Genomic DNA, 22,711 nt, shown 5'->3' with positions numbered 1-22,711 from the left:
AATAAATTGATGAGCAGACTGCATTCTTACACTTTGAGGAGAGAGCCAGAGACATCAAGATTAACTATTATTTTTTTTTTCCAGCTTTATTGAGGTATAGGAGTAAGAGTAATTAAAGATGGGCATTAAGCTCAGTGAGTGTTGGAAAGGCACATTTCATAAAAAAGAAAAAATTATTTTAGATATATTAATACAGTGCATACATATATATTGATTAATAACCTAAGGCTCAATTTTGAAACCACCACACTTTTTTGTTTCTTCCTGCTTGTAGCAGTTTTACAGTGTTTCACAAGTTTCAGCTCAAATTTATGTTGTTTATCTCCTTAGTTTGTGTAACAACCTGAGGAACTTAGAATTTGAAGTTTGAGAATGTATCATTTACAACACTTCTTAGAAGTGTTTCTCTTTCTATATTTTATAACAGAAGTTAAGTGGTTTGGACCTTACCACACATAATTTGGTATCAAGTTATGTAGCACCGAAGAGGTTGTTTTCAAACCAGTCTAGTAGGGGAAATGTACTCTGGGCTTAGTCTTTGGAGGAAGTATTTAGCTAAGTGTTTTTTGAAAAGTTTTGTTTTAAGTTGACCACTTTAATAGTAAGATGATGTACAAGTGGTTAATTTTGTGTCTTTTTTCATGGAATTAGTACATTTAATTATACTGCTTTTGTTGTGGATTATAATATTAAGGCAAGTATTTTCTTCAAGACTTTAAGATATCATTTAATTTCATATGTGAATAAGAACTGATAGGCCGTAACTTCTTTTTTTTTTTTTTTTTTAAAGATTTTAAAAATTTATTTATTTGAGAGAGAGAGCACACGAGAGGGGGGAGGGTCAGAGGGAGAAGCAGACTCCCTGCCGAGCAGGGAGCCCGATGCGGGACTCGATCCAGGGACTCCAGGATCATGACCTGAGCCAAAGGCAGTCGCTTAACCAACTGAGCCACCCAGGCGCCCCAGGCCGTAACTTCTTTAAGAGGCACACTCACTGATTCCTTAAATGTGTCTTGCTCTAAGCATTCTTAGCCTTGTTCAAGTTGGCCTGTATTCCAACCCGCTGTGTTTCCCTACCCCATCACCCAGTCTGTTCATCTACATTTTACACATCTTTATATGTCAGTTAATGTCCCCAGTTCCATCAAGTGGTTTATTTTCAACTCCTAAATCATAATTAATACCTCCTGAACATATAGTTACCACATGACCCAGCACTTCCATTCCTAGGTATATACCCAAGAGAGATGAAAACATATGTTCCAATAAAAACTTGTGCATGAATGTTTATCGCAGCATTATTCATAATAGCCAAAAGATGAAAACAACCAAATGGTCATCAAATAATGAATGGATAAACAAATGTGGTATATCCATATAATGGAATATTACTCAGCCACAAAAAGGAACAAGGTACTGGTATATGATATAACATGGATGTACCTTGAAAACATTATGTGGGGTGAAAGAAACCGGTTACAATAAACCATATATTATGTGAGTCTTTTTGTATAAAATAGCCAGAACAGGCAAATCTATAGAGATGCAAAGCAGATTAGTGGTTGCTTAGGGGGAATGGGGGTTAGAGAGTAATAACTAAAGAGGATGGGGATTCTTTTTGCCGTGGTGAAAATGTTCTAAAATTGACTGTGGTAATAGTTGTACTTATCTGTGAATATACTAAAAACTATTGAGTTGTACACTTTTTTTTTGAGTCATATACTTTAAATGGGTGAATTGTAAAATATGAATTATATCTCAATAAATCTATTGTAAAAAAAGCTGAAAAAATTAATATCTTCTATCCAAATTCTTATATACACTGTTTATACCTCTAATAAAGCACTCAGCATAGTCTTATTATAATCATTAACTTAAGAAATCTGTCTTTCTATTACAGTAGGAAGCTCCAGAGAATCTAGTGTTTCCTAACATAGTGCTTTGCTCTCAGTAGATATTAATTTAATTGAACTTATTCACAATTAAGTTCCTCCACCTATAAGATGGGAATGAGAGAAAAAAAGAATTGAATGTCACCACAAAATGTTGTTCCAAAATTGTATTTTATGATTTTTATACTTAATTCTCTTTTGGAAAAATAGATATTTGCTCTCACATTATTTCCTCAGCTTGAATTTCCATTATGTATTTAGCAAGGTCATACGTAAGCCGTTTATCACCTTATTTTTGCCCTTAGGAATATTCTGATCTTTGGAATTTGCATAGATGAGCATTTTATACACATGCTATCAGTGTGACCCTCTTGTCATCTCAACTAGCTTAATATTTGTTTTTTAACGTAAAATTTGAATCTACATTTTTGTGGGTGTTTGAACTTAAGTTTTCGTTTTTCTGTGGTGTGTCTTTGTGTGTGTTATCTTTCTAGTACTTACTAGAGATGAAAAGTCTAATTTTACCTCCAGAGCACATTCTGAAACGGGGTGATAGTGAAGCAATCGCCTATGCTTTCTTCCATCTTCAGCACTGGAAGAGAATAGAAGGTGCTCTTAATCTGTTACAGTGTACCTGGGAAGGCAGTAAGTATTCTTTTCCAAATGTACCGCTAATCTCTCGGACTATTCACTGCATTCACAGGCAGCCTTTTTAAATCAGATTATCTGAGTTTCCCTAAGTATTGTTGTTCAGATTGGTTTCAAAGTGAACCCAGAGGTGTTTATTTGGTTTATTGGTAGGAGAAATTTAATGTACTTATACTGATGCCACATTTAGGAAGAGCAAAATGAGAAACTGTTACAGTATTCTGCCATATGTTCATTTAAGTTACATATTTGTAAGGAAAGAAAATGAAAACTTACATCTCTTGGTTTATAGGCTTTTTAATGTGGTTGAGTTATTGTTCTAGTATTTTTTAAATTGGACTTTTGTTTAATTTTCAGATGTTTACATCATGAACTATTTTCTTCACAACTAGTATCAACTCTTGTTCTTCTTTTTAAATCTATTTTTTTATTATGGTAAAATACACATAACATAAAAGTTACTATTTTAACCACTTTATTTTATTTATTTTTTATTGTTTTTTAAAGATTTTATTTTTAAGTAATCTCCACACCCAACGTGGGGCTCGAACTCAAAACCCTGAGATCAAGTCGCACACTCTGCCGACTGGGTCAGCCAGGTACCCCCATTTTAACAGTTTTAAAATGTATGGTTAAATGGCATTATGTACATTCACATTGTTGTGCAACCATCACCATCATCTATCCCTAGAGCTTTTTCATCATCCCAAACTGAAAATTCTGTACCCATTAGACAATGACTCCCCATTCTTCCCCTCTCCAGCCCCTGGTAACCATTCGACTTTCTGTCTCTATGAGTTTGACTAGTCTAGATACCTTCTGTAGTGGAATCATACAGTATTTGTCTCATTAAATCAGGCTTACTTCACTTAGCATAATGTAGCATGTGTCAGAAAAACATCCCTTTTTAGGGCTGAATAATATTCCATTGTATGTATATACTATACTTTGTTTATACATCCATCTGTCATGGACATTTGGGTTGTTTCCACCTTTTGGTTATTATGAATAATGCTGCTATGAACATGGGTATTACAAGTATTTGTTCAAGTTCCTGCTTTCAGTTCTTTTGGGTATATACCCAGAAGTGGAACCTGTAGATTATATAATTCTGTTTAATTTTTTGAGGAACTGTCTTACTATTTTCTTTGGCACCTGTACCATTTTATATTCCACCAGCAATGCACAAGGGTTTCACTTTCTCTGTATCCTTGCTAACATTTGTTCTTTTTTTTTTTTAATAATAGCCATACTAATAGGTGTGAAGTGGTATCTCATTGTGGTTTTGATTTGCATTTTCCTAATAATTAATGTTGTTGAGCATTTTTTTAATGCGCTAATTGACCATTTCTGTGTCTTCTTTGGAGAACTAGATTGTTTTTCAAGTAACTACCAGATCTCTTATTTGTAACTTCTTAAAATCACTTAGAAAATGAAAAAGCTTAACCAAAATATTTTGTCAGTTGAATTCTTATAATGATTGTCTTGGAAAGTACACTCCTGCTATCAATAGAAATTCAAAAATAAATTCAATACTCATTAACTAGAATTGGTTAACCCCCTCAGTTCCCAAACTTTGTAATGAGGCACCTTGGGGCATTGTAGCAAATTCACAAAAGTATCATGGGATATTTAAAAAATTTCAGTGGAAACACAGCAATACTCAACATCTGTCAAGCATCATTCAAGCTGTTAGCTCTGCATAGTTCAAGGTTTCACCATTAGGTGGCTCTCCATTCTGTATTTCTTTTGATGTTGTCATAGCTTTGCAAAGCTGGGTTTTTCTTAATTGCTATGATTAAAAGAACTACCACACAAAAAAATCAGTGTGGAACAGGAAATGAGGATGGCGGTGTCCAATCTGATTCCAAGGTCTGAAAAGTTATGTGGTGTCCAACAGGTACATACATCCCATTAGTAAGAAAAGGTGATTGTTTAAAAATGAAATAATTAGAGGCACCTGGCTGGTTCAGTCGGTAGAGCATGCTGCTCTTGATCTTGGGGTTGTAGGTTCAAGCCCCACATTGGGTGTTAGAAATTACTTAAAAAAATAAAATCTTTTAAAAAAATGAAATAATTATTTTTCCCTTTAATTGACATATATATTTTCCCCCCAAATCACTGCTAAGTTGTTAGGACATAAACCTTTAAAGTTGTTTGGACCCACTACTTAAGTGGAATTGTTAGGTATTTTTTCAGCCTAGGGTCATCATAAACAGTTAGAGACATGAAGGGCACCATGTATCCTTAAAGCAAGAGAATTTGGGAACCTCTGCATTAACCACTTGCTAAGGGTCAGACACTGCTTGCCACTGACAATATACAGATTAATGAAACTGGGACTACTAAAACTGAGGAGTGGAATGTCTTTGGGTAATTAGTCTTCCTTTTGCTTTTTCTCTGGTAGTCAATAAGCTCCTCAAAGCCAGGTCCTCTGTCTCATTGATCCTGTATGTGTCTTCAGTGCCTAATGTTCTGCCTGGCACATAGGAGGTTCTCAGTAAATATGTGACTTACACTGTATTTCATAAATAATCTTCTTTATGAATGATTTCCTAGTGTTACCACTGATTTGCTCTGTGACTTTGGAGAAATCCCTACTTTTTATTGTGGCAGAACAAAATTCATATTTTGACAAAAGTTTATAGAGCTAAGCACTAAAGGAAAAACAAAAACTTATCACAATTTTGATGAATACTCAGCTAGCTGAGTAGCTAATAAAGATTCCTTCTTTAAGAAGTCTGCAAGAGCTGATGATAATCTAGATCAGGGATGGGTAAACTTCTGTAAAGAGCCAGATGGTAAGTATTTAGTCTCTGTGGCCATAGTCTCTGTTATAGCTACCCAATTCTTGTAGCATGAAAGCAGCCTTACATAATACATAAATGAACAAGTGATTTTAACATCTGTATTCTAATAAAATTTTATTTATAAACATAAATAGTGGTCCAGGTCTGGCCAAAGGATGATGCTTTGGTGACCTCTGATTTAAGTTAAATTCTGCTTGTAGAAAACTTTGTTGATATCTAACACATGAAGTTAGGAGCCACTGAGAAAACTCTTGTAGGTTGCCAACAGGTTGGGTCACAACAGTTATACATGTTGCAATTTTATGAAGATTCCTGGAAGAAAAGGAATTCATACCCACAGAGTTAAGTCTGTTGTGTTTATAGTGAAGAGACAGAGGCAAGAAGGACCTAGCCAGCCTTATCACCCACTACTCCCTTTAGTTTTATTCCAGCCAGACCATTCTATTCTCTAAATAAATCTTATTCTTCCTCTTAGTCCTTCTTTTGCTTACTTTGTTTCTTTCATCTAAAAGGTATCTCTAAAAAAATTAATAAATGCTATGTGAAAATTTTACAAAAGTATGTCTCCAAAGTAGCTTTGATCTGTAGTATGGGATGAAAGTGAGTCTGAATGGAATGTCAACTTCTGTATTTTTTTTCTCAGCTTTTAGAATGATTCCATATCCATTAGAGAAGGGCCATCTATTTTATCCTTATCCCAGCTGCACAGAGACTGCTGATAGAGAGCTATTACCTAGTAAGTAAATATTCTAGTTTTCCTAAACTTAAAAGTAGTTGTGAGATTGTTTTTCATAGTATTTTCTCATAGTAAAAGTGCCTTTGGTTGAAATTCAGGATATTGTTTAAAATACTATTTTAGCCATTTCTTGGATGTAGTTGCATAAGTTCATTCCCATATGTTTCTGGGGTAAAATGGTAGGTGAGATGCAATGAAGAACACAAAAGTTGAAGATATTAAAAAGAGCAGTCATCTTACAAACATTTGAAGAAGAAATAATACCAATCCTTCACAAACTCTTTTCAGAAAAGAAAGGAGGAAGGAATACTTCCCAGCTTATTCTGTGAGACCAGTATTACCCTGATACCAAAACCAGAGACATTACAAGAAAACTATAGAATGATATCCCTCATGAATATAGACACAAACATGTTCAACAAAATATCAGCAAACTGAATCCAGCCATATATAAAAAAGATTATACTCCATGAGCAAGTGGCATTTACCTCACAAATGTAAGTGGCTTAACATCTCAAAAGGCAATGCATCATGTTAAGAGAATAAATGACAACAGATGCAGAAAAAGCGGCTGACAAAAATCCAACAACCATTCATGGTAAAAATTTTGAACAAACTAGGAATAAGAGAATTTCCTTAACCTGATAAAGAGCATCTATGAAAACTCCACCGCTGAGAGGATACTTAATGGTGATTTTATGATTTAACCATTGAATGCTTTCTCTCTAAGATTAAGAATAATGCAAGGATGTCTGCTCTCTGCACTTCACTTCAGCATTGTACTGGAGATCCTAGTCAGTGCAATCAAGCCAGAAAAAAAAAAATAAAAAGGCATTCATGTTAGAAAAGAAGAAGAAAACTGTCTTTATTCACAGATGACATCATCTTCTATGTAGGAAATCCTAAGAAATTAATAAAAATACTATTAAATCTAATAAACAAGTTTAGCAGGGTTGCAGGATATAATATCTGCATATAAAACTCAGTTGCATATTTATATACCGGCAGGGAATAATCAGTCCAAAAATGAAATTTAGAAAATACTTCTAATCACAGTAGCATCAAAAAGAACAAACAATTTAGGAATAATTTAAATGGCTTGTATACTAAAAATGACATCATTTGCTGGGAGAAATTTAAAAAAAATTAAGTAAATGGAGAGACATTCCATGTTTATTGATTGGAAAACCGAATATTATTTATATGGCAGTTCTCTCCAAATTGATCTATAGATTCAATACAATCCCTACGAACAAAAACTGACAAGCTGATCTCAAAATCTATATGGAAAGGTAAAACACTCAGAAGAGCCAAAGCGGTCTTTACAAAGAATGAAATTGGAAGGACTACACTTTCCAATTCTAAAAAGAGCGGTCTTAGACTTAGGGGGAGAACCAGAAGTATATAGGGTTATGATCGCTGAGAGTCCCATTGAGTCCCTGCTTTCAGGAAGCCAAACTTCTCAAAAGAATGGTCTATACTTATTTGTCTCAGCTGCCTTATCCTCTCACTCTTCTCTGTGAACTGGTGAATTTCTGTGTAACTTTTCTTTTTATGATTTAACCAATAAGTAAGCATGCTGAAGGTTATAAACACTAGCACCATGTTTCCTTATGTGATATAAACCTGTGCCACAGTTTTTACAGTTCTGGGGCCATTAGAGCTCAAGTCTAAGAAGGAAAGTTGCATTTTACAAACAACAAATGAGGTGAGCTGAAGGTCCAAACAGATAGATGAAAATTTAGGAGAGATTATGGAAGTTGAGTATGCTGATATTTTTCTCCCAGGGTCTTTTATTTTCTTCCATCCTCTGAGATAAGTTATCTGTTTTTTTCTTTGAACTCTCAAAGTACTTTGTGGACTTCTTAACCTCCCCCTTCTAGATTGTAAACTTGAAGGCCAGGATTCTCTTTATCATCCCTCTATGTATCTCTGTAATGTTCACAATGAAAATTGATATTCAATAAATATTTTAATTAGTCAAATTTATTAATTTATTCTTTTTCTTTTTTTTAAAAAAGATTTTATTTATTTATTTGACAGAGACACAGCGAGAGAGGGAACACAAGCAGGGGGAGCAGGAGAGGGAGAAGCAGGCTTCCCACTGAACAGGGAGCCAGATGCGGGACTCGATCCCAGGACCCTGGGATCATGACCTGAGCTGAAGGCAGACGCCCAACGACTGAGCCACCCAGGCGCCCCTTCTTTTCTTTTTTTTAGTTTCAGAGGTAGAGTTTATTGATTCATCAGTTGCATATAACACCGACTGCTCATTACATCAAGTGCCCTCCTTAATGTCATAAACAGGCCAAATACATTGTCAGTACTCAACAAAAATATTAAATATTAGTACCTTTTCCTCCTTATCCTACTCCAAACTCCTGAACTGCTCATGAGTTAATAGAAAGACTGATAAACAATGTGTTAAGTACTGCATATATGGAATAGATTATAAGGAAGCTGAAATGGGGTGTGGTGTCTCTCTAAGGGCAGGGATGGTTCCCAAATCTGACTTGATTGACTTGAAGAATGGGAAATCCATCATACAGAAGGAGGAGCAGGTTTGGGAACAGGAATGGGGGAAGTAAATAAATTCAGGCTTTGAGTATGTTGCATGTATACCACGTGTGTGTGTGCACATGTGTATGTATGCATGCTTAAATCTATCTATAATCTATTTTGCACATATATACATATTTTTTGTATCTCTAAATAATATATGGGCCTAAGATATATTTATAAAACATATGTATATTAAATATGTATATATTACATAAATAGTAAACATTGTAGGTATTCTTTGGGTACAAGTAATAGCTGTTTTAAACTTAAAGGGAATTTGTTAGGAGAAGACTGGATTATCTCAAAGAATCCAAAGGCAGCTTCTGAAGCAGATTATAGTCAGACCTCAGAACCAGAAACTAGAGGGCTATCAGGATTTCCAGGAGTCAGTTATCTGTATATCTCTATCTCTGGCTGCCTTTTTCCATCTCTCCTGTTCGTACTTTTCTTTTTCTCCTTCCCCAATGCCATCTCCTCTCTGTATGAACTCTCATTTCTGCTTCTCTCAATGTGTCTGCTTCATTTTTCTATCTTTCTCTTTGTCGTTTGGCTTTGCCTTCTTGGATACTCTTGTAGCCAAACTTGATGTCCTTACGTGGCTCTAGTTTACACGTTATCAGTTCAAGCAAATTGTACAGCATGAATAAGATCTCAATCTGGCTTCTAAAACTTCTGGAAGGGAGCATCAGATTTATCCAGGTGTTTATTCCTGGTGTGGTTAGCCATGGCCTAGGGAGAGGGTCAGGTTGTGTAAACAGGATTCCTGGGGGTTCCACTATCTCTTTCTCTCTACATCGCTGTACATCACCAAACCAACTTGGGAATCATCATTTTCTAGGCATGGTTGAGATCACTAAGGGAGACTGTGTAGAGTGAGAAGTAAACTAAGAGTGGAACCATGGGGGCACAAAAATGTTGAAGGAATGGGTGGCTGATAAGAGGTTGGGAAGATTCAGTGAAGGAGTGGACAGAGACAGGACAAGAACCAGAACTAGATAGGCTAGGAACTAAAAATTTCCAAGTGAGGAGGAGTATCTGATATCAAGGAAGGTGGTTACTGTGAAGAATCCATTGACTCTGGCAATTAGAAGGTCAGTAGTGAAAGAAATTTTATTTTCTTTCCTAGGATGGTGCTGGTAGTAGTTGTTCTTGTTGTTTTTCCATTTTAACAGAAACAAGGATATTTAAGGCAAAGGAGTCAATCTTTAATTATGGAACATCAATATGCAGGAGTGTATTATATTAGGTTAATACATTTATCATTACAAAAGTTGCTTAAGGTCAATTTTACATAGTAATATGAATAAAATCAGGGTTATTATTATGTATTGCCAGAGTCACAGGCTATAAGAACAGAGAGTTTGCTTTTTTGGCAGGCCTTTATTATTTCTAGGGTACTTACACATTTGCAAATTACAGGAGGTAGGAGAGGAGGGATATGCTGGGGGTTTTGTTTGATTATATTGTTTGTTCTGAGAGCATTTGTCTGTCTCTGACTGTGGTAGAATGAACAAATTTTTAATAATGTGGAGTTCTAATACCCAGGAGTACTTAATGTTTTTTTGTTTTCAATTCTCCTTCAACCTTGATATGACTTACAACATTCTGGAATTTGCTTAGGAACCTCATAAGTTCAGACTTGAACTATTCCCTTAGTTCACATAGCTATTTAGTTGTCTTTTATGCCTCCTGATAAATTTTTCTCTACAAGCCAGTGATGAAATTTGAACTTTACTTCCAAGGGAGTGTTTCTGTACTAGTCATCCATTATACTGATGTATTAGCCAAACATTGACAAACGAATCTACAGAAAGCAATCCAAAAAGAAAAAATTAGGTCTCCCCTATAATATAAAAAGCTCATATTTTAAGAAATTATCTTACTAAAACTATATCATTTTCTACCTTAAAAAGTGGAAATAGGGGTGCCTGGGTGGCTCAAGTCGTTAAGCGTCTGCCTTCGGCTCAGGTCATGATCCCAGGGTCCTGGGATTGAGCCCTGCATCAGGCTCCCTGCTCGGCAGGAAGCCTGCTTCTCCCTCTCCCTCTGCCCCTGCTCTTGATCCCTCTCTCGCTGTCTCTCTCTCTGTCAAATAAATAAATAAAAGTCTTAAAAAAAAAAAAAGTGGAAATAATACTATCTATCTCTTAAGGCTATTGAAAAAAATCAAACTAATAGAAATTAAAGCACTTTGTAAATCATTAAATGCTATACAGTTTAATTTTATCAACGTTGCTGTCTCTCATGCGATAGGAATTTTAGTGACCATTGGTATACATAAGTGTTCCCTGTCTTTGCAAGTACCATGGTTTATTTCTCTTGGTTTGCTAGAAGAAGTTGGCCTCTCATGCTTGAGGGACAGGGCAAAAGGGACTGCTGGTTTTTTGGGTGCTGAAAGTACAATGTTGTCCACAGCTTCTAATGTTTCTAACTTTTTTAAAACAAATTCAGATTTGGTGTGCTTTTACTTTAAATGTGACCCAAGCCTCTGGAAATTTTCTGGATTTTTAATGAGTTCAGTTTTTGGCATATACTTTTGAGTATAGTATAAGACATAAAAAATATGGCTACCAAAGGAAACTTAGGTGTAATCTTTGCTGTGAATCGTTATGTTGGAAAAAGTGAAATTTATAGCTGACCTTGATTCAGTACTGAATTAGTCATCCCTTACTTATGCAGGATATTACATCAGGAATTCTTGGGTTTGTGTCCAGCCCTGAGCAGTCAACTTCCTGGACAATGAAGTCCCAGAATAGCTCTCCGTTTAACAGACATTTATTGAGCACCTACTGTGTGCCACGCATGGTGATAGTCACATCTCAGCATTGGTATTCAGGTATTTTCAATCAAATTTCAAATAAGATATAAATACTTGAATACTATTAGTAATGAAATATCCAGTCATTAGAAAAATAATACCTGAGTTAATGTGTGAATGTAATAAAATAAGACAAGGGACTTGATTTATGTTCAGAATCTTAGGGCTTTGGTGTTCTAGTTCCATTTTTACGGTGCTCTATGAAATGCCACACATAGAACATTTATTAATAGCTGGGTAAAATTATGGTTCTGGGAAATCTGCAACCACACATCTGTCTCTCGATCACTATACTTGTCTCTGAGCTCCCGAAGAGCAAGAATTATAACAACTCATATTTAAGGACTTACAGTGTTCATCATAACAACTCCATAGCAACTATGAGAGGGTTTAGCAACTTATTCAAGACCACACAGCTAATAAGTGACAAAGCTCTTTTTCAAAACCACCTCAGCATGACTTTACAATTAATGTTCTTTCCCACGATGCCATCTTATTCCCAGTCCCCAGCACAGTCATCTGGCTCTGTAGATAGCTGTCGATGCTGGAATAAATAATGGATAACTTTCTTCCACCTTGCTTAGCCAGAGATGCCCTGTTCTTTTTTAAAACAATTATTTTCCTTTTGGTTTTAAACTTCATTTGAAAATATTAAAACTGGCTTACACTATATTCTTAAATAAAATCCATTTCTACCTTTTCTCCCTTACAGCCTTTCATCATGTTTCTGTTTACCCAAAGAAGGAGCTTCCTTTTTTCATCCATTTCACAGCAGGACTGTGTTCTTCTACAGCAATGATAGCTCTTCTCACACACCAGTTTCCTGAAATCATGGGTGTTTTTGCTAAAGCTGTAAGTATGATCTCAAGGACCTGTGTAGAGTATTTGTAAAACACACAAGAAACCATCTCTGATCTGTTTGTGCTAAACCAGTTGATCAGTGGAAGATGTTTGTATAGTAAATTACAGGAATTGTTTTGTAAAGTTGCTGCTATAAATATGTCAAACATAAGTTTTTGCTGACTTGAGCTATGTTTTTGTTGCTTAAAAGTTTAAAAGAATACAATGGCATAACATGATAAAGTTGGTCTTTGTAGATCACTTTTGGTGGTAAACATAGCACTTGTTACTAGCTAAGGAATAACCCAACTCTTTTAAATGCTTTCTGTTTGGCACTAAAAAAAATTTCCATATTTGAGAAACAATTCTCTATTTCGGAAACAATTCCCTATTTCGATTTTTCCATTTAAATGAAATCATTAATGGTAAGGTTTGCTGATGGAGAATAAGTAGGTAAGATGGGACAGATGGAACATTCACCCTGGGTACAGAATGTGCTTCTTTTTTTTTTTTTTTAAAGATTTATTTATTTATTTGAGAGAGCGAGAATTAGAGAGAGAGAGTACGCGAGAGGGGGTAGGGTTAGAGGGAGAAGCAGGCTCCTCGCTGAGCAGGGAGCCTGATGCGGGACTCAATCCAGGGACTCCAGGATCATGACCTGAGCCGAAGGCAGTCGCTTAACCAACTACCCAGGCGCCCCAGAATGTGCTTCTTTACTCAAAGCTGCTCACTGTTGTATCTGCATGTTCTTAATTGACCTTCCCCAACGTTGGGTGTAGAACCATGGATAGACCTTTATTTTCATTTTTATCCTTTAATTTGAATTACTTCCCCATTTCCTGAGCCAGGTCCAGAAGGTACTTGAGGACTGATATTAGAGAGACTGTCCCATGATTGTTTACTCTTCTACACAAACTTAGTAATTAATGTCACTGGCTCAGAGTAAAATTACCAACTTTAAGTTGCTAAGCCTTTAAAAAATGGGTCTTTCTTATACATCTTCACATTTTTACCAGGTAACAATAGTTCAAACCCAAAAGGAAAATGCTAATTCATTTTAGTCCCAAATCAAAAAGCATTGAGAACTGTAGCAGCACTAGCCCTTACTCGGCAATGTAATTTCTATATTTTTCTCTATATGCCTCTGTTCTAACTCCCTGTTGCCTCACAATTTCTTTTTCTGCCTTAAGAACGGTTTATTTTGTGCCTTAAAGATTAGTTGGTTTTCTTTTGGCACCAGGAGTAAAAGCACTGGTTTGCCTTTTTCCCTGAAGGTCAGCTGTATAATGTGTTAAGTTGCCACTGGCGGTAGGCCTAGCAGTCTGAGACTGCACTTGATTCTGGGTCAGTCTTCAAGGAGAATGACTTTCCACTGTTGTTCAGGGAGTATAGATATTTGGGTTGGAAACCGACTGTTTCCTTTTAGTGTGAAAGGGAAGTGTAGTGATCATACCGTAACTTGTTCGCGGTGGTGCTGACTGGGGAGTGAGTGCATCTCAAACTGAGATGACCTTACTGTGTACTCTGGCATGGAAAAAAATTGACTGGAAAGGGAATCCCATCCATTTAACAACTGGAAAAATATATGCAGCTGTGTATTTGAGATCACAGGCAGGCAGTGGGAGAGATGGTCCTTGGGGTTCTCTCAGAGTATTGGAAAGGAGGTAAAATCGAGTGAGGAGAGAGATTTAGAATCTGGAATCGATATGTAGCAATTGTTAGTAGTATACTTCCATGAGGTACTGGCTAAAATGAGTGCAGAGTGTATTCACTGTCTACTCTATCCATCAATGTTAGTATGTAGCATCTGTCTTTACCTGAGACATGGCTGATGCACCAGAAGAGTCTTTAAGATTACATCGCACAAGCTCCTTAGCACTCCTGCAGCGGAGTCTGAGAATGAATAATTATATATTTTAAATGGAAGCTTCTTTTTTTAGACTAAAAGTTATTAATTTACTGTGATTCTAGTTAATGAACAATAAACAGGCATTTATTTACCATCCTTTGATATTTGTATAGTTGGTGGTATATGGTTATAAATGTGCCTTACAGCAAACTTTTATAGCCACATTTTATGCAGTGGCCTTTACATATACATTTTTAGTTCCTAAAAGCTAACTCTTTACTCAAGGTACCTGCAGACCAGTATTTGGCATGCTGCAGTACCAAGGGCAGGTTCCACTGAAGAATTTATGGAAAATGATTACATGCAGGCCATCTCCAGCTTATAAACACAACGTATAAATGCAAGGGAGCTGGAGGCTCAAATTCTGCTTCTTCCCCTACTTAATGGTGTATGCAGTAGGAGCTTCACCATCACCCAGGAGCTTGTTAGAAAGGCAGAATCTCAGGCGCCACTCCAAACTTCCTGAATCTGCCTTTTAACAAGATCATCTGTGCGTTTAAAACTTGAGAAACCCTGCTCTGGTCTCCCCGCAGTCGGAGGAATTTAGACGCCTGGATAGTGCTGCCTCTTCCAGGCAGAAAAGGGGCAGCATTACAGAATGGCATGAGCATAGGCTCTGGAGCCAGACTGCTTTCCTTTGAGTTCCAGCCCTGACACTTACTGGCTGTGCAACTTCAGGTAAGTTCCTTAGCCATTTCTCCCCCTCATTGTAAAAGGGGAATAGTACTACCTTGTAGGCGTTTGTGAGGGTTAAAGGAGTTTAAAATATGACAGGTGTTTAGAACCATGTCTGTCCACAGGAGAAACTAGGGAAGTGTCACTCTTGTCGCCACCCATCATTGTCATCATTATCACCAAAGTGCAGCTGTGATGAGAAATCCTAACCCCTTCACGTTGGGAGGAGCTGTGTCCTGAAAGTAAACTCAAAATGTATTTTCCCCTGGAAATTGCAGTATAAATCGTGGCTAGGTGTCATTTAAACAATACTGCTGGTACATTATGTGTATTTGTACCACCAAAAGTGGAGAAATGTTTCAGATTGTAGGCGCTGGCAGACTGCCTGGTAGAACATCAAGTATTGATAAATTGCAAACGGCCTATGTTAGGAGTTTAATTACGTCAGGTATTTGATAGCCAAATATAGTGGAAATCAATCTATTTAGTAAAGCAAAGCAGTTTCAGAAAATTTCCTAAATTTTTTCCATTGTTATCACGGTCTCTTCCTCATCCAGTGTATTTTTATATTAGCTCATATGCTAGAGTAAATTTAATTTGAATTTGTTAAAATACGTTTGTTACAAAAATTGCTTTTTTGTGAAGCAAGGCACTAGGGATTAATGCTTTTTCATAATCTTCACTGTTCCTCAGATTGAGATAAATGGAAGGGTATGAACTAGAATGGTTAGTGATTTTAGTGCCCCATCTTTTACATGGTATGAAGCTGTGTGGAATAAGACTTTAGTTTCAGCAAGCTAGGACTTTCTTTCTTGATTTTTCTCCTGGCTGAGATGAAAACCACGTCTGACATTCAACATAGAGCAATAAAAAAAAAAAAATTGCATAAATCCCTGGAGATGTGGAATGTGCTGATATCAGAGCTGATATTCTCCAAGGCCAGAATTCCTGAAAAAGGAAAAATTGCTTTTAAGTGGTAGGTCATTTTCTCACCTGCTTTGAAGCCTGCTGGGTTAAATATGAGAGTTCAAAGTAAGGGTAGCCAGCAAACCAAATGAACTGGAATTCGATTCTGCTTATCTGAAAGGAGCTTCTTTATTTAAGAGCAGCAATGCCCTCTCCTTAGAGAACCAATCTTCATCTAGCCTGGCCCCTTTCATTTCTCTCCTGCAAGAAAAGCTTTCTTCTTAGTAAGCCTTGGGAGGGCGTTATCACAGCAGTGAACACTATAGATGGTCTTTGGGGGTTTCACTGACTTACTGATAAATTCAGGCTTGTGGCATGTGACTTTAGTACTTTGAATTCAGAAGTGTGTTTGCATATAAAAATCTCTAGTTGGGTTTTAATGAAACAGGCTAGATAGCCTTTGCAACCTGGCAGAAAAAGGTGTTAATGGGTAAAGACAGGAATCAGAAAGATTCCCAAATAAATAGTTTGTTTCACTAAAGCAAAACTTTGTTGAAATCCGTTTCACTGAACACACACTGTAGCTGTGCTGAGGTGGGAATGGGCCCTGTTTCCACATATTTTTACTAATCTTTATGTGGGAAAATGTGGTTGGACATGCCAGTGATGAATTTCTGAGCAACTCATAATTGGCTGGCTCCACTGTAACTAGGGCCTAACAATCTGCTTGATTAATTCTTTAAGGACTACATTAGCCAAGTTGTATGATTTCCAAAGATATAGAAAGTCAGATGTTATGCTAACAAAAGACCTTTCTACAGAATGTCCCACTGGGATTTCTTCAGCCCCTTCCCAAAAATAATTAACATTTTTCTCCCCAAATTACATTTTAAAAAATAATAAGCAGAAATAAATGCCAAGTGTGTTTTACTGAAGTGATCAAAACTTTTGAGGTTTGTACACTATTCTCATCATTTTTTTTCAGGGCAAAGATCGTCTTCATACCTAGGGGAGTTGATAGATAATTATAACTTTATATTGATATATACCAGTAGAAAAAATATATTATTTCTAAAGGTTCCCAATTTTCCATTGTCATAACCAGTGACATGAAATTTGTTCATAGGTGAAAGTGATTTTTTTATATTCTCCATCTGATTTCATTCATGCTAAAAACCTATGATAATTGTATCGCTCTTTATTAAATACATAGGGCCACATTCAGAAATTGAACCAACAAGTAAAACAAGTTTCTTCACTTTGTTTGAAAATGGATTACATTTCAAAGCTGTGAGACTTCTTTAGTTCCTAAGAACTGACATAGTTTTTAAAACATTTTGAATTGTAACCAAGCTTATATTCCCATAAAATATTGTTCTGTAGCCATGCTCTTTCCACAGCAATATATCTGAGGTATTTCCCAGAGATTATACTGATAATAAAAGGAGCCCATTGTGTGACAGGTCAAAAAATTTTAAATGTTTACATTTTTGTTCCCTTGTTAGTGCCACTGAATTCAATCTTTATTTGGGCAGTCTAGTATATTCCAATTTTTATTTTCTTAATCAATTGGGATATTTCTAGCAAAAGAAAAGATGTTCTCTACTTCCATTAAGGGCATTTCTCATGCTTCATTCTCATTGTTTCCCTTTAAAAAGAACCAGACTGAGAAGATTGTGATATTGCTGTTCTTCTTCTTTATCCATATTTTCTGAGTACTAAACTCTTATTTTCAAAGCGGGGGAAAAAAAGAATAAAAATTAAGACAGTGTACTTTTTAACACATGTTTATACCCCTTCCCCAGGGTTTCCTTCAGTTTTGAAGTTTGTGGAAAACACCCTCTTTCCCTATTAACATGTGCCTGTCAAGTATGAAGTTCACAAAAGCTTTCCTTCCCTGAATTTATTTGGCAGTATATTTAATCATCCTTTCCCCCTCAAAGCAGATGTCTCAGTGCCAAAGTTTAGGACATCCTGTCACTAACTGCTACTGATATATTGATTGCTTAATTATTAGCACTTGGGGCAAATGGACTGCATAGCAGTTTTCAGAAGAGTGGTGCTTAGATATTGATGTCAATTGCTTACTCTAACCCCATTACATGAGTGATACTAGAATTCACATTAGGAAACCTACTGATTTTTCTTTTAGAAAACCTTTGTTTTTTGCAGACCCCGCAAAGTCCTCTAAATGGAGAGAATAATGGGATACAGAATAAAATTATAATCTTGAGGAATAGTTTTTATTGGCTTCTTTCTTGAGTTGAACTTTGCTCTTTCTCCCACCAATCAAATTTCTAATGCTCAAGAGAACTAAATTTGTATGACTATTTAATATATTACGATTCTAAACCAGGAGTAATTTAGATTTCAGTTAGTTATTATCTTTGTTCTTAAGAGTGTATATTTAGGCTCTCATTTATTCTTACCCGAGCCATTGGAGGACAGATTGTGGTTTTCCAGTGTTTTAGATGGGCAAGTTTGAGTCATTCAAGTAAAGTGATTTGCTTGAAATCACACAACAGGTAGCCCTTTAGTGATGATATATATGCTTGGTTTCAGTAAAGTGTCAGTTCACAACTTAGGCCAAAACAAGTACAAAAGAATATATTTGAAACAAAATATAGTGAGGCTGAAGGGATATAGAATGATGGCGTGGTGATAGTAAAGTGGTTTTGCTAGAGAAGTCTTCCTACAGGAGATGAATTTGGAGAAGAGTTTTAAATGAGAAGGCTAATATGGATTTTCAGAAAATAGGAAGGACGGTTAGGTTGCAGAAATGCTTACTGCAAAAACCAAAACATCAGTAGACACACTGTCTGGAGAACTCTTCACTCTTCACAACATAAGCCTATTTGATGAACTCTGATGCTTTGAAATAAAGAATGCCCATTTACTTTTTTTGTCTTTCAAGTTGGCTCACTTTAATTTCATTCCTTTTCTTTCTAGTAAGCCACTTAAGAACGAAGAACACTGTTTGGTCCCTTCCATCCACACTCATACAATGGTATAAAAAACTTCAGCCTATCTAACTCTCTGAAATGTACAGTAATATGAAAGAAGCAGCAGGCACTGCTTTGTAATGATTCAGAGGGAATTTGATTGACTCTCTGAAATGGTAAAAAAAAGAAAAACTTTTTTTTTTTTTAAAGATTTTATTTATTTATTTGAGAGAGAGAGAGAGAGCATATGAGAGGGAGGAGGGTCAGAGGGAGAAGCAGACTCCCTGCCGAGCAGGGAGCCCGATGCAGGACTCGATCCCGGGACTCCAGGATCATGACCTGAGCCGAAGGCAGTCGCTTAACCAACTGAGCCACCCAGGCGCCCCAGAAAAGAAACTTTTAATATAAAGTACAAATGTATACCCCATGTTTCAGTATCATTCTTCTTTCAAAATCAGAGCGTAAATTTGTGAAGGATTATCTGGGGAAGTTTAACTGAACAGAATAAACTTTGGTCTAAAATATAACATGTGCGTATCTTCTGGCTCACATGGGAATTTTAGGTAGCAGATGTACTTCTAGTAGTTGTATCAGTAGGTAGGAAACGTAGGTGTGCTTCTTAATGCTGATGAGGCCTTGATACAAGATTGGCTATTGATAGTATTCTTTCTGAATCTGAGGAAAAATAAAATTATCTGTCTTATTTTTGTAATGACATTAAGATTGTCTTACGTCCATCTCTAACAGCCAGCTTCAAGAAAAGAAATTACTTGGGCTTCAGATGCTGCTCAACAAAATTAAGAGAACTGATATTCAGAGAATTCAGACCACATAATCACCCTCTTATCTCATCCTATAATTTCAAGCATTCTGAAAATGAAACGTATATGTATTCTTCAAAGTGTTGGAAAGGCCTCTATTCTTATTGAGCACTTGTAAATTACGAGGAGGATATATATAGAGAGAGAGAGAGAAGCAGTTTGGGGAAGAATTCAGAAGGGAGCATATTCTCACAGCCTTTGTTAGGAACGTGCCCGCTCTTATTTTCGTCTATTCAAGATGCCGGAGTCCCACTTTCTTTGTGAAGCCAGAGTTCAAGCTTTGACTCCCAGGTAGCAGCAGCTTTACAATTAAACTTTAATCCCTTAGTGTTTGTTAGACTCCTATCTAGAGTATAGCTGCAACTATTCTTGGCGGGCAAATACATTGCTGTGTTTCCTGCAGTCACAGTGAGATAGAAGAATGTTCTCTGGCTGGGGTGTGGATGAAGGCACTTTACTAATCTTATGCATAATTCATCCTTGGTTGCTGGGGTACTCAGAGTTGAAACTTTGCCCTCTGATAAAATTCAGCTGGATTTTTTATTTACTTGACTCTGATCCCTTTGGATTTAGCCCTTATTGAGAGCCTGGGGATTCTAATTCAACTAAGCCCTAGCTGCGTAGACTTTTCTTATTAATTTGCTCTTGGTGTATTTTAGCTATTGTTCAGACCGCCGTAAACAACAACAGCAACAACAGCTGTGCTAAAGAACATGCAGTTCAGAGGCCTGGAGACCCTGAAAAGATTTCTTCTTTCGGTATTAGCTGATTGACTGGAAGGACTCCAATAGGGCTTATCTTAGTTTGTTTTCAAAGTGTAGTTTTTAAAGAGCCTCCGCATTTAAAACTATGTGAACTCTTGTTCTATAGCATGCCACAGTATGGTAATGATTATTCTGTAATGTACTCCACGTTTTCACCATTCGTATTCATTATATTAAGATGTTACTACCGATGGATCTGTTCCTTCCTTCCTTCAGTGAGCAGGTATGTGTTGGGCCCCTCTATGGAGTATGAGATACAGTGTGTGTCCACAGGTAACTCGTAGTCTAGCAGCAGGGGGTTTGAGACAGGCAAGGGATGTGTTAGTATAAGACAGAAGCTGCTGCCACAGCAGTAGATTAGCTCACCCTTGCATGTTTATTCATTTGACTGGAAGTGACTGAGGAGTTATTTTCACGTGCCTCACATAAGATGTAGTGACCTAAAAAGTCATTTTAGACTCAGGACTTTCCCTTTTGGAAGACTGTTCAGTTAGGAGCTCTTTCAGTCACACAAAGAAGGTAGAAAGAGGAGCCTCTATTCTCTTTCAAACATGAGGCATGTAGGACTTTCATCTTAACACTTAACTGAGCAAGTACATGTTTTTATAAACAGTGGTATTCCTTATGTTTATCTGAATAGTTTAAACTTCATCGAAAAGTGAAGCGTTCCATAATTCAGAATTTCAATAAGAAATATCTTGCCTCAGATTCACATAGTAGCTGCCATAAGACAAAAGCCTCTCACGCTCCTACATTTTCATTGTCCTTGTTTGTGTCCTCTCATTTCTAATAATGACAGATTGATAAAAGGTAAGGGCCATTCTGGTTTGGAAAATGAAACAGCACCATGTCATTGTCAAGCAGAATGGGGTAGCAAGAGTTAGGACTAAAATTACTTGGGTCTGTGGTCATGTGAGAGAGACGCGAAGGAGCCACTCAGAATTTCCCAGAGCCTACTGTTAATGTCAAAGCTGCATCCTACAGTCACTGATTCTGAAAACCGGCACAAGTGTTAATTTTTAAAAAATAATAAAAAGACATTGGGGTAGGCACTGAAATAAGGTTCCTTTTCCTTCTCTCCCAAGCTGAATTTTGCTGATCAATTCTGCATCCTGGACAATTCTACCTTTTTATAGGGGGGACCACCAAGATTTTCTAAGGAACTACAAAATATTTCCAATCTTTATTGGCTCAATCAAGTTTATGTGCTAACTGGATCATTGGGGATATGACCTTGGAATACATATTTCAAAATAGGCACAGGACCTGTCCTTGGGGAGCTTATACTAATTGGGCATGTCATCAATAAATATGGTAAAATGATGGAAGTTTATGGCCCAAGACCGTACTAGGGGGTCAAAGAGTATACTGATTTAACTCGGTGTGGCAGCAGAAGAAAGGAAGTGGGGCAGTTTGAACAATGACTTGGAAGCAGAAGACTGCAGATGAGGCTTTGGAATTTACTGGTGATTGTTAGTTCTCTAGCAATCCATCCAAGCTTGCAATATCTGCTGGTATAAATAGAAATTATCATTCTTTGGGTAGGTTAACAGAATATGTATCTCCAGATAATGAGTTAGATGCATGATAGCATCTTCCAGCTCAGAAGTTTGATTTGTAACATGCTGGTAAGGAGGCACATTCATATTTCTGGGTTGTAAGGAGCCCGCTCTCATCCATTCACCTGTGTTCCCGTTTAGACTAGACCATGTCTGCCAATATTAGGTCTCTAGAGAAAGAGTTAAGTCAAAAGTCAATTCCAGACCCCCTGAGCTCCTGGCTACCACCTACTCCCATAGGACTTGGACAAAGATAATGAACACAGTTACTTAACTTTTTTTTTTAACTTTTACCTTTCAGGTGGCATTGAGAGTAATCATCTCTCTTGGCCTCAAGCTCCATATTAAATTATTTTTTTTAATTGCTTTTGAGCAGTAACTTTTCTTTGGTCGCTTAACCAGTCATACAAGTTGAGACTTCTGTCTCGATGTCCATTTTATACTAGCTGCCCTGGGAGAACAGATGAAAAATAATAAGTCAGTTAGATATTTTATGAGTATTGAGATCCCTTCCATTCAGAAATGTAAATAAAATAACCAGCATGAGCAATCAGCTTATGTCAGATTCCGTGGGTTTATGTTACATAGGGAAATTATAGTGCAACCTGAAACATGCCTCTTAATGAATTCATAGTGGTGTCACAGTTGAATGTAAACCCTTGAGCTTTTCTATTGCAAAAGGTTTCAGAAATCACCTTTTATAAACTGCCTAGGGAAGGAGGAAAAAACTAAGATGATACCAACAAATGCTGTCACTGTGTAAGTGGCTGCCTCCCAGCACCAAATTGTGCCAGCTAAGTAAAGTGAACACTTAGGATACTGCTCACCT

The 22,711-nt window shown here is 36.7% G+C and overlaps 1 protein-coding gene across 14 annotated transcripts in view; it reads left to right on the top strand.

Moving 5' to 3' along the window:
• The window catches only part of ST7L (suppression of tumorigenicity 7 like), a 164,053-nt gene that overhangs the window by 48,511 nt on the left and 92,831 nt on the right, over nucleotides 1–22,711 (top strand). For 8 of the 14 annotated variants that reach the window (XM_081815681.1, XM_081815682.1, XM_081815677.1 and 5 more), the window contains 4 exons: nucleotides 2,387–2,537; nucleotides 5,994–6,086; nucleotides 12,179–12,318; nucleotides 14,749–17,533. In XM_081815681.1, the coding sequence (XP_081671807.1) occupies nucleotides 2,387–2,537; nucleotides 5,994–6,086; nucleotides 12,179–12,318; nucleotides 14,749–14,856 (492 nt within the window). In that variant the 3' untranslated portion in view covers nucleotides 14,857–17,533. Of the gene's footprint in view, nucleotides 1–2,386; nucleotides 2,538–3,047; nucleotides 3,140–5,993; nucleotides 6,087–11,327; nucleotides 11,485–12,178; nucleotides 12,479–14,440; nucleotides 17,534–22,711 lie in introns of those variants that run through there. The other 6 variants (XR_014144083.1, XM_081815679.1, XR_014144084.1 and 3 more) reach the window with 6 other exon arrangements.

This window comes from Leptonychotes weddellii, chromosome 4, assembly GCF_054177405.1.
Source record: "Leptonychotes weddellii isolate Sample4059 chromosome 4, ASM5417740v2, whole genome shotgun sequence".
Classification (NCBI taxonomy): domain Eukaryota; kingdom Metazoa; phylum Chordata; class Mammalia; order Carnivora; family Phocidae; genus Leptonychotes; species Leptonychotes weddellii.
This window is presented reverse-complemented; position numbering and strand designations above follow the sequence as displayed.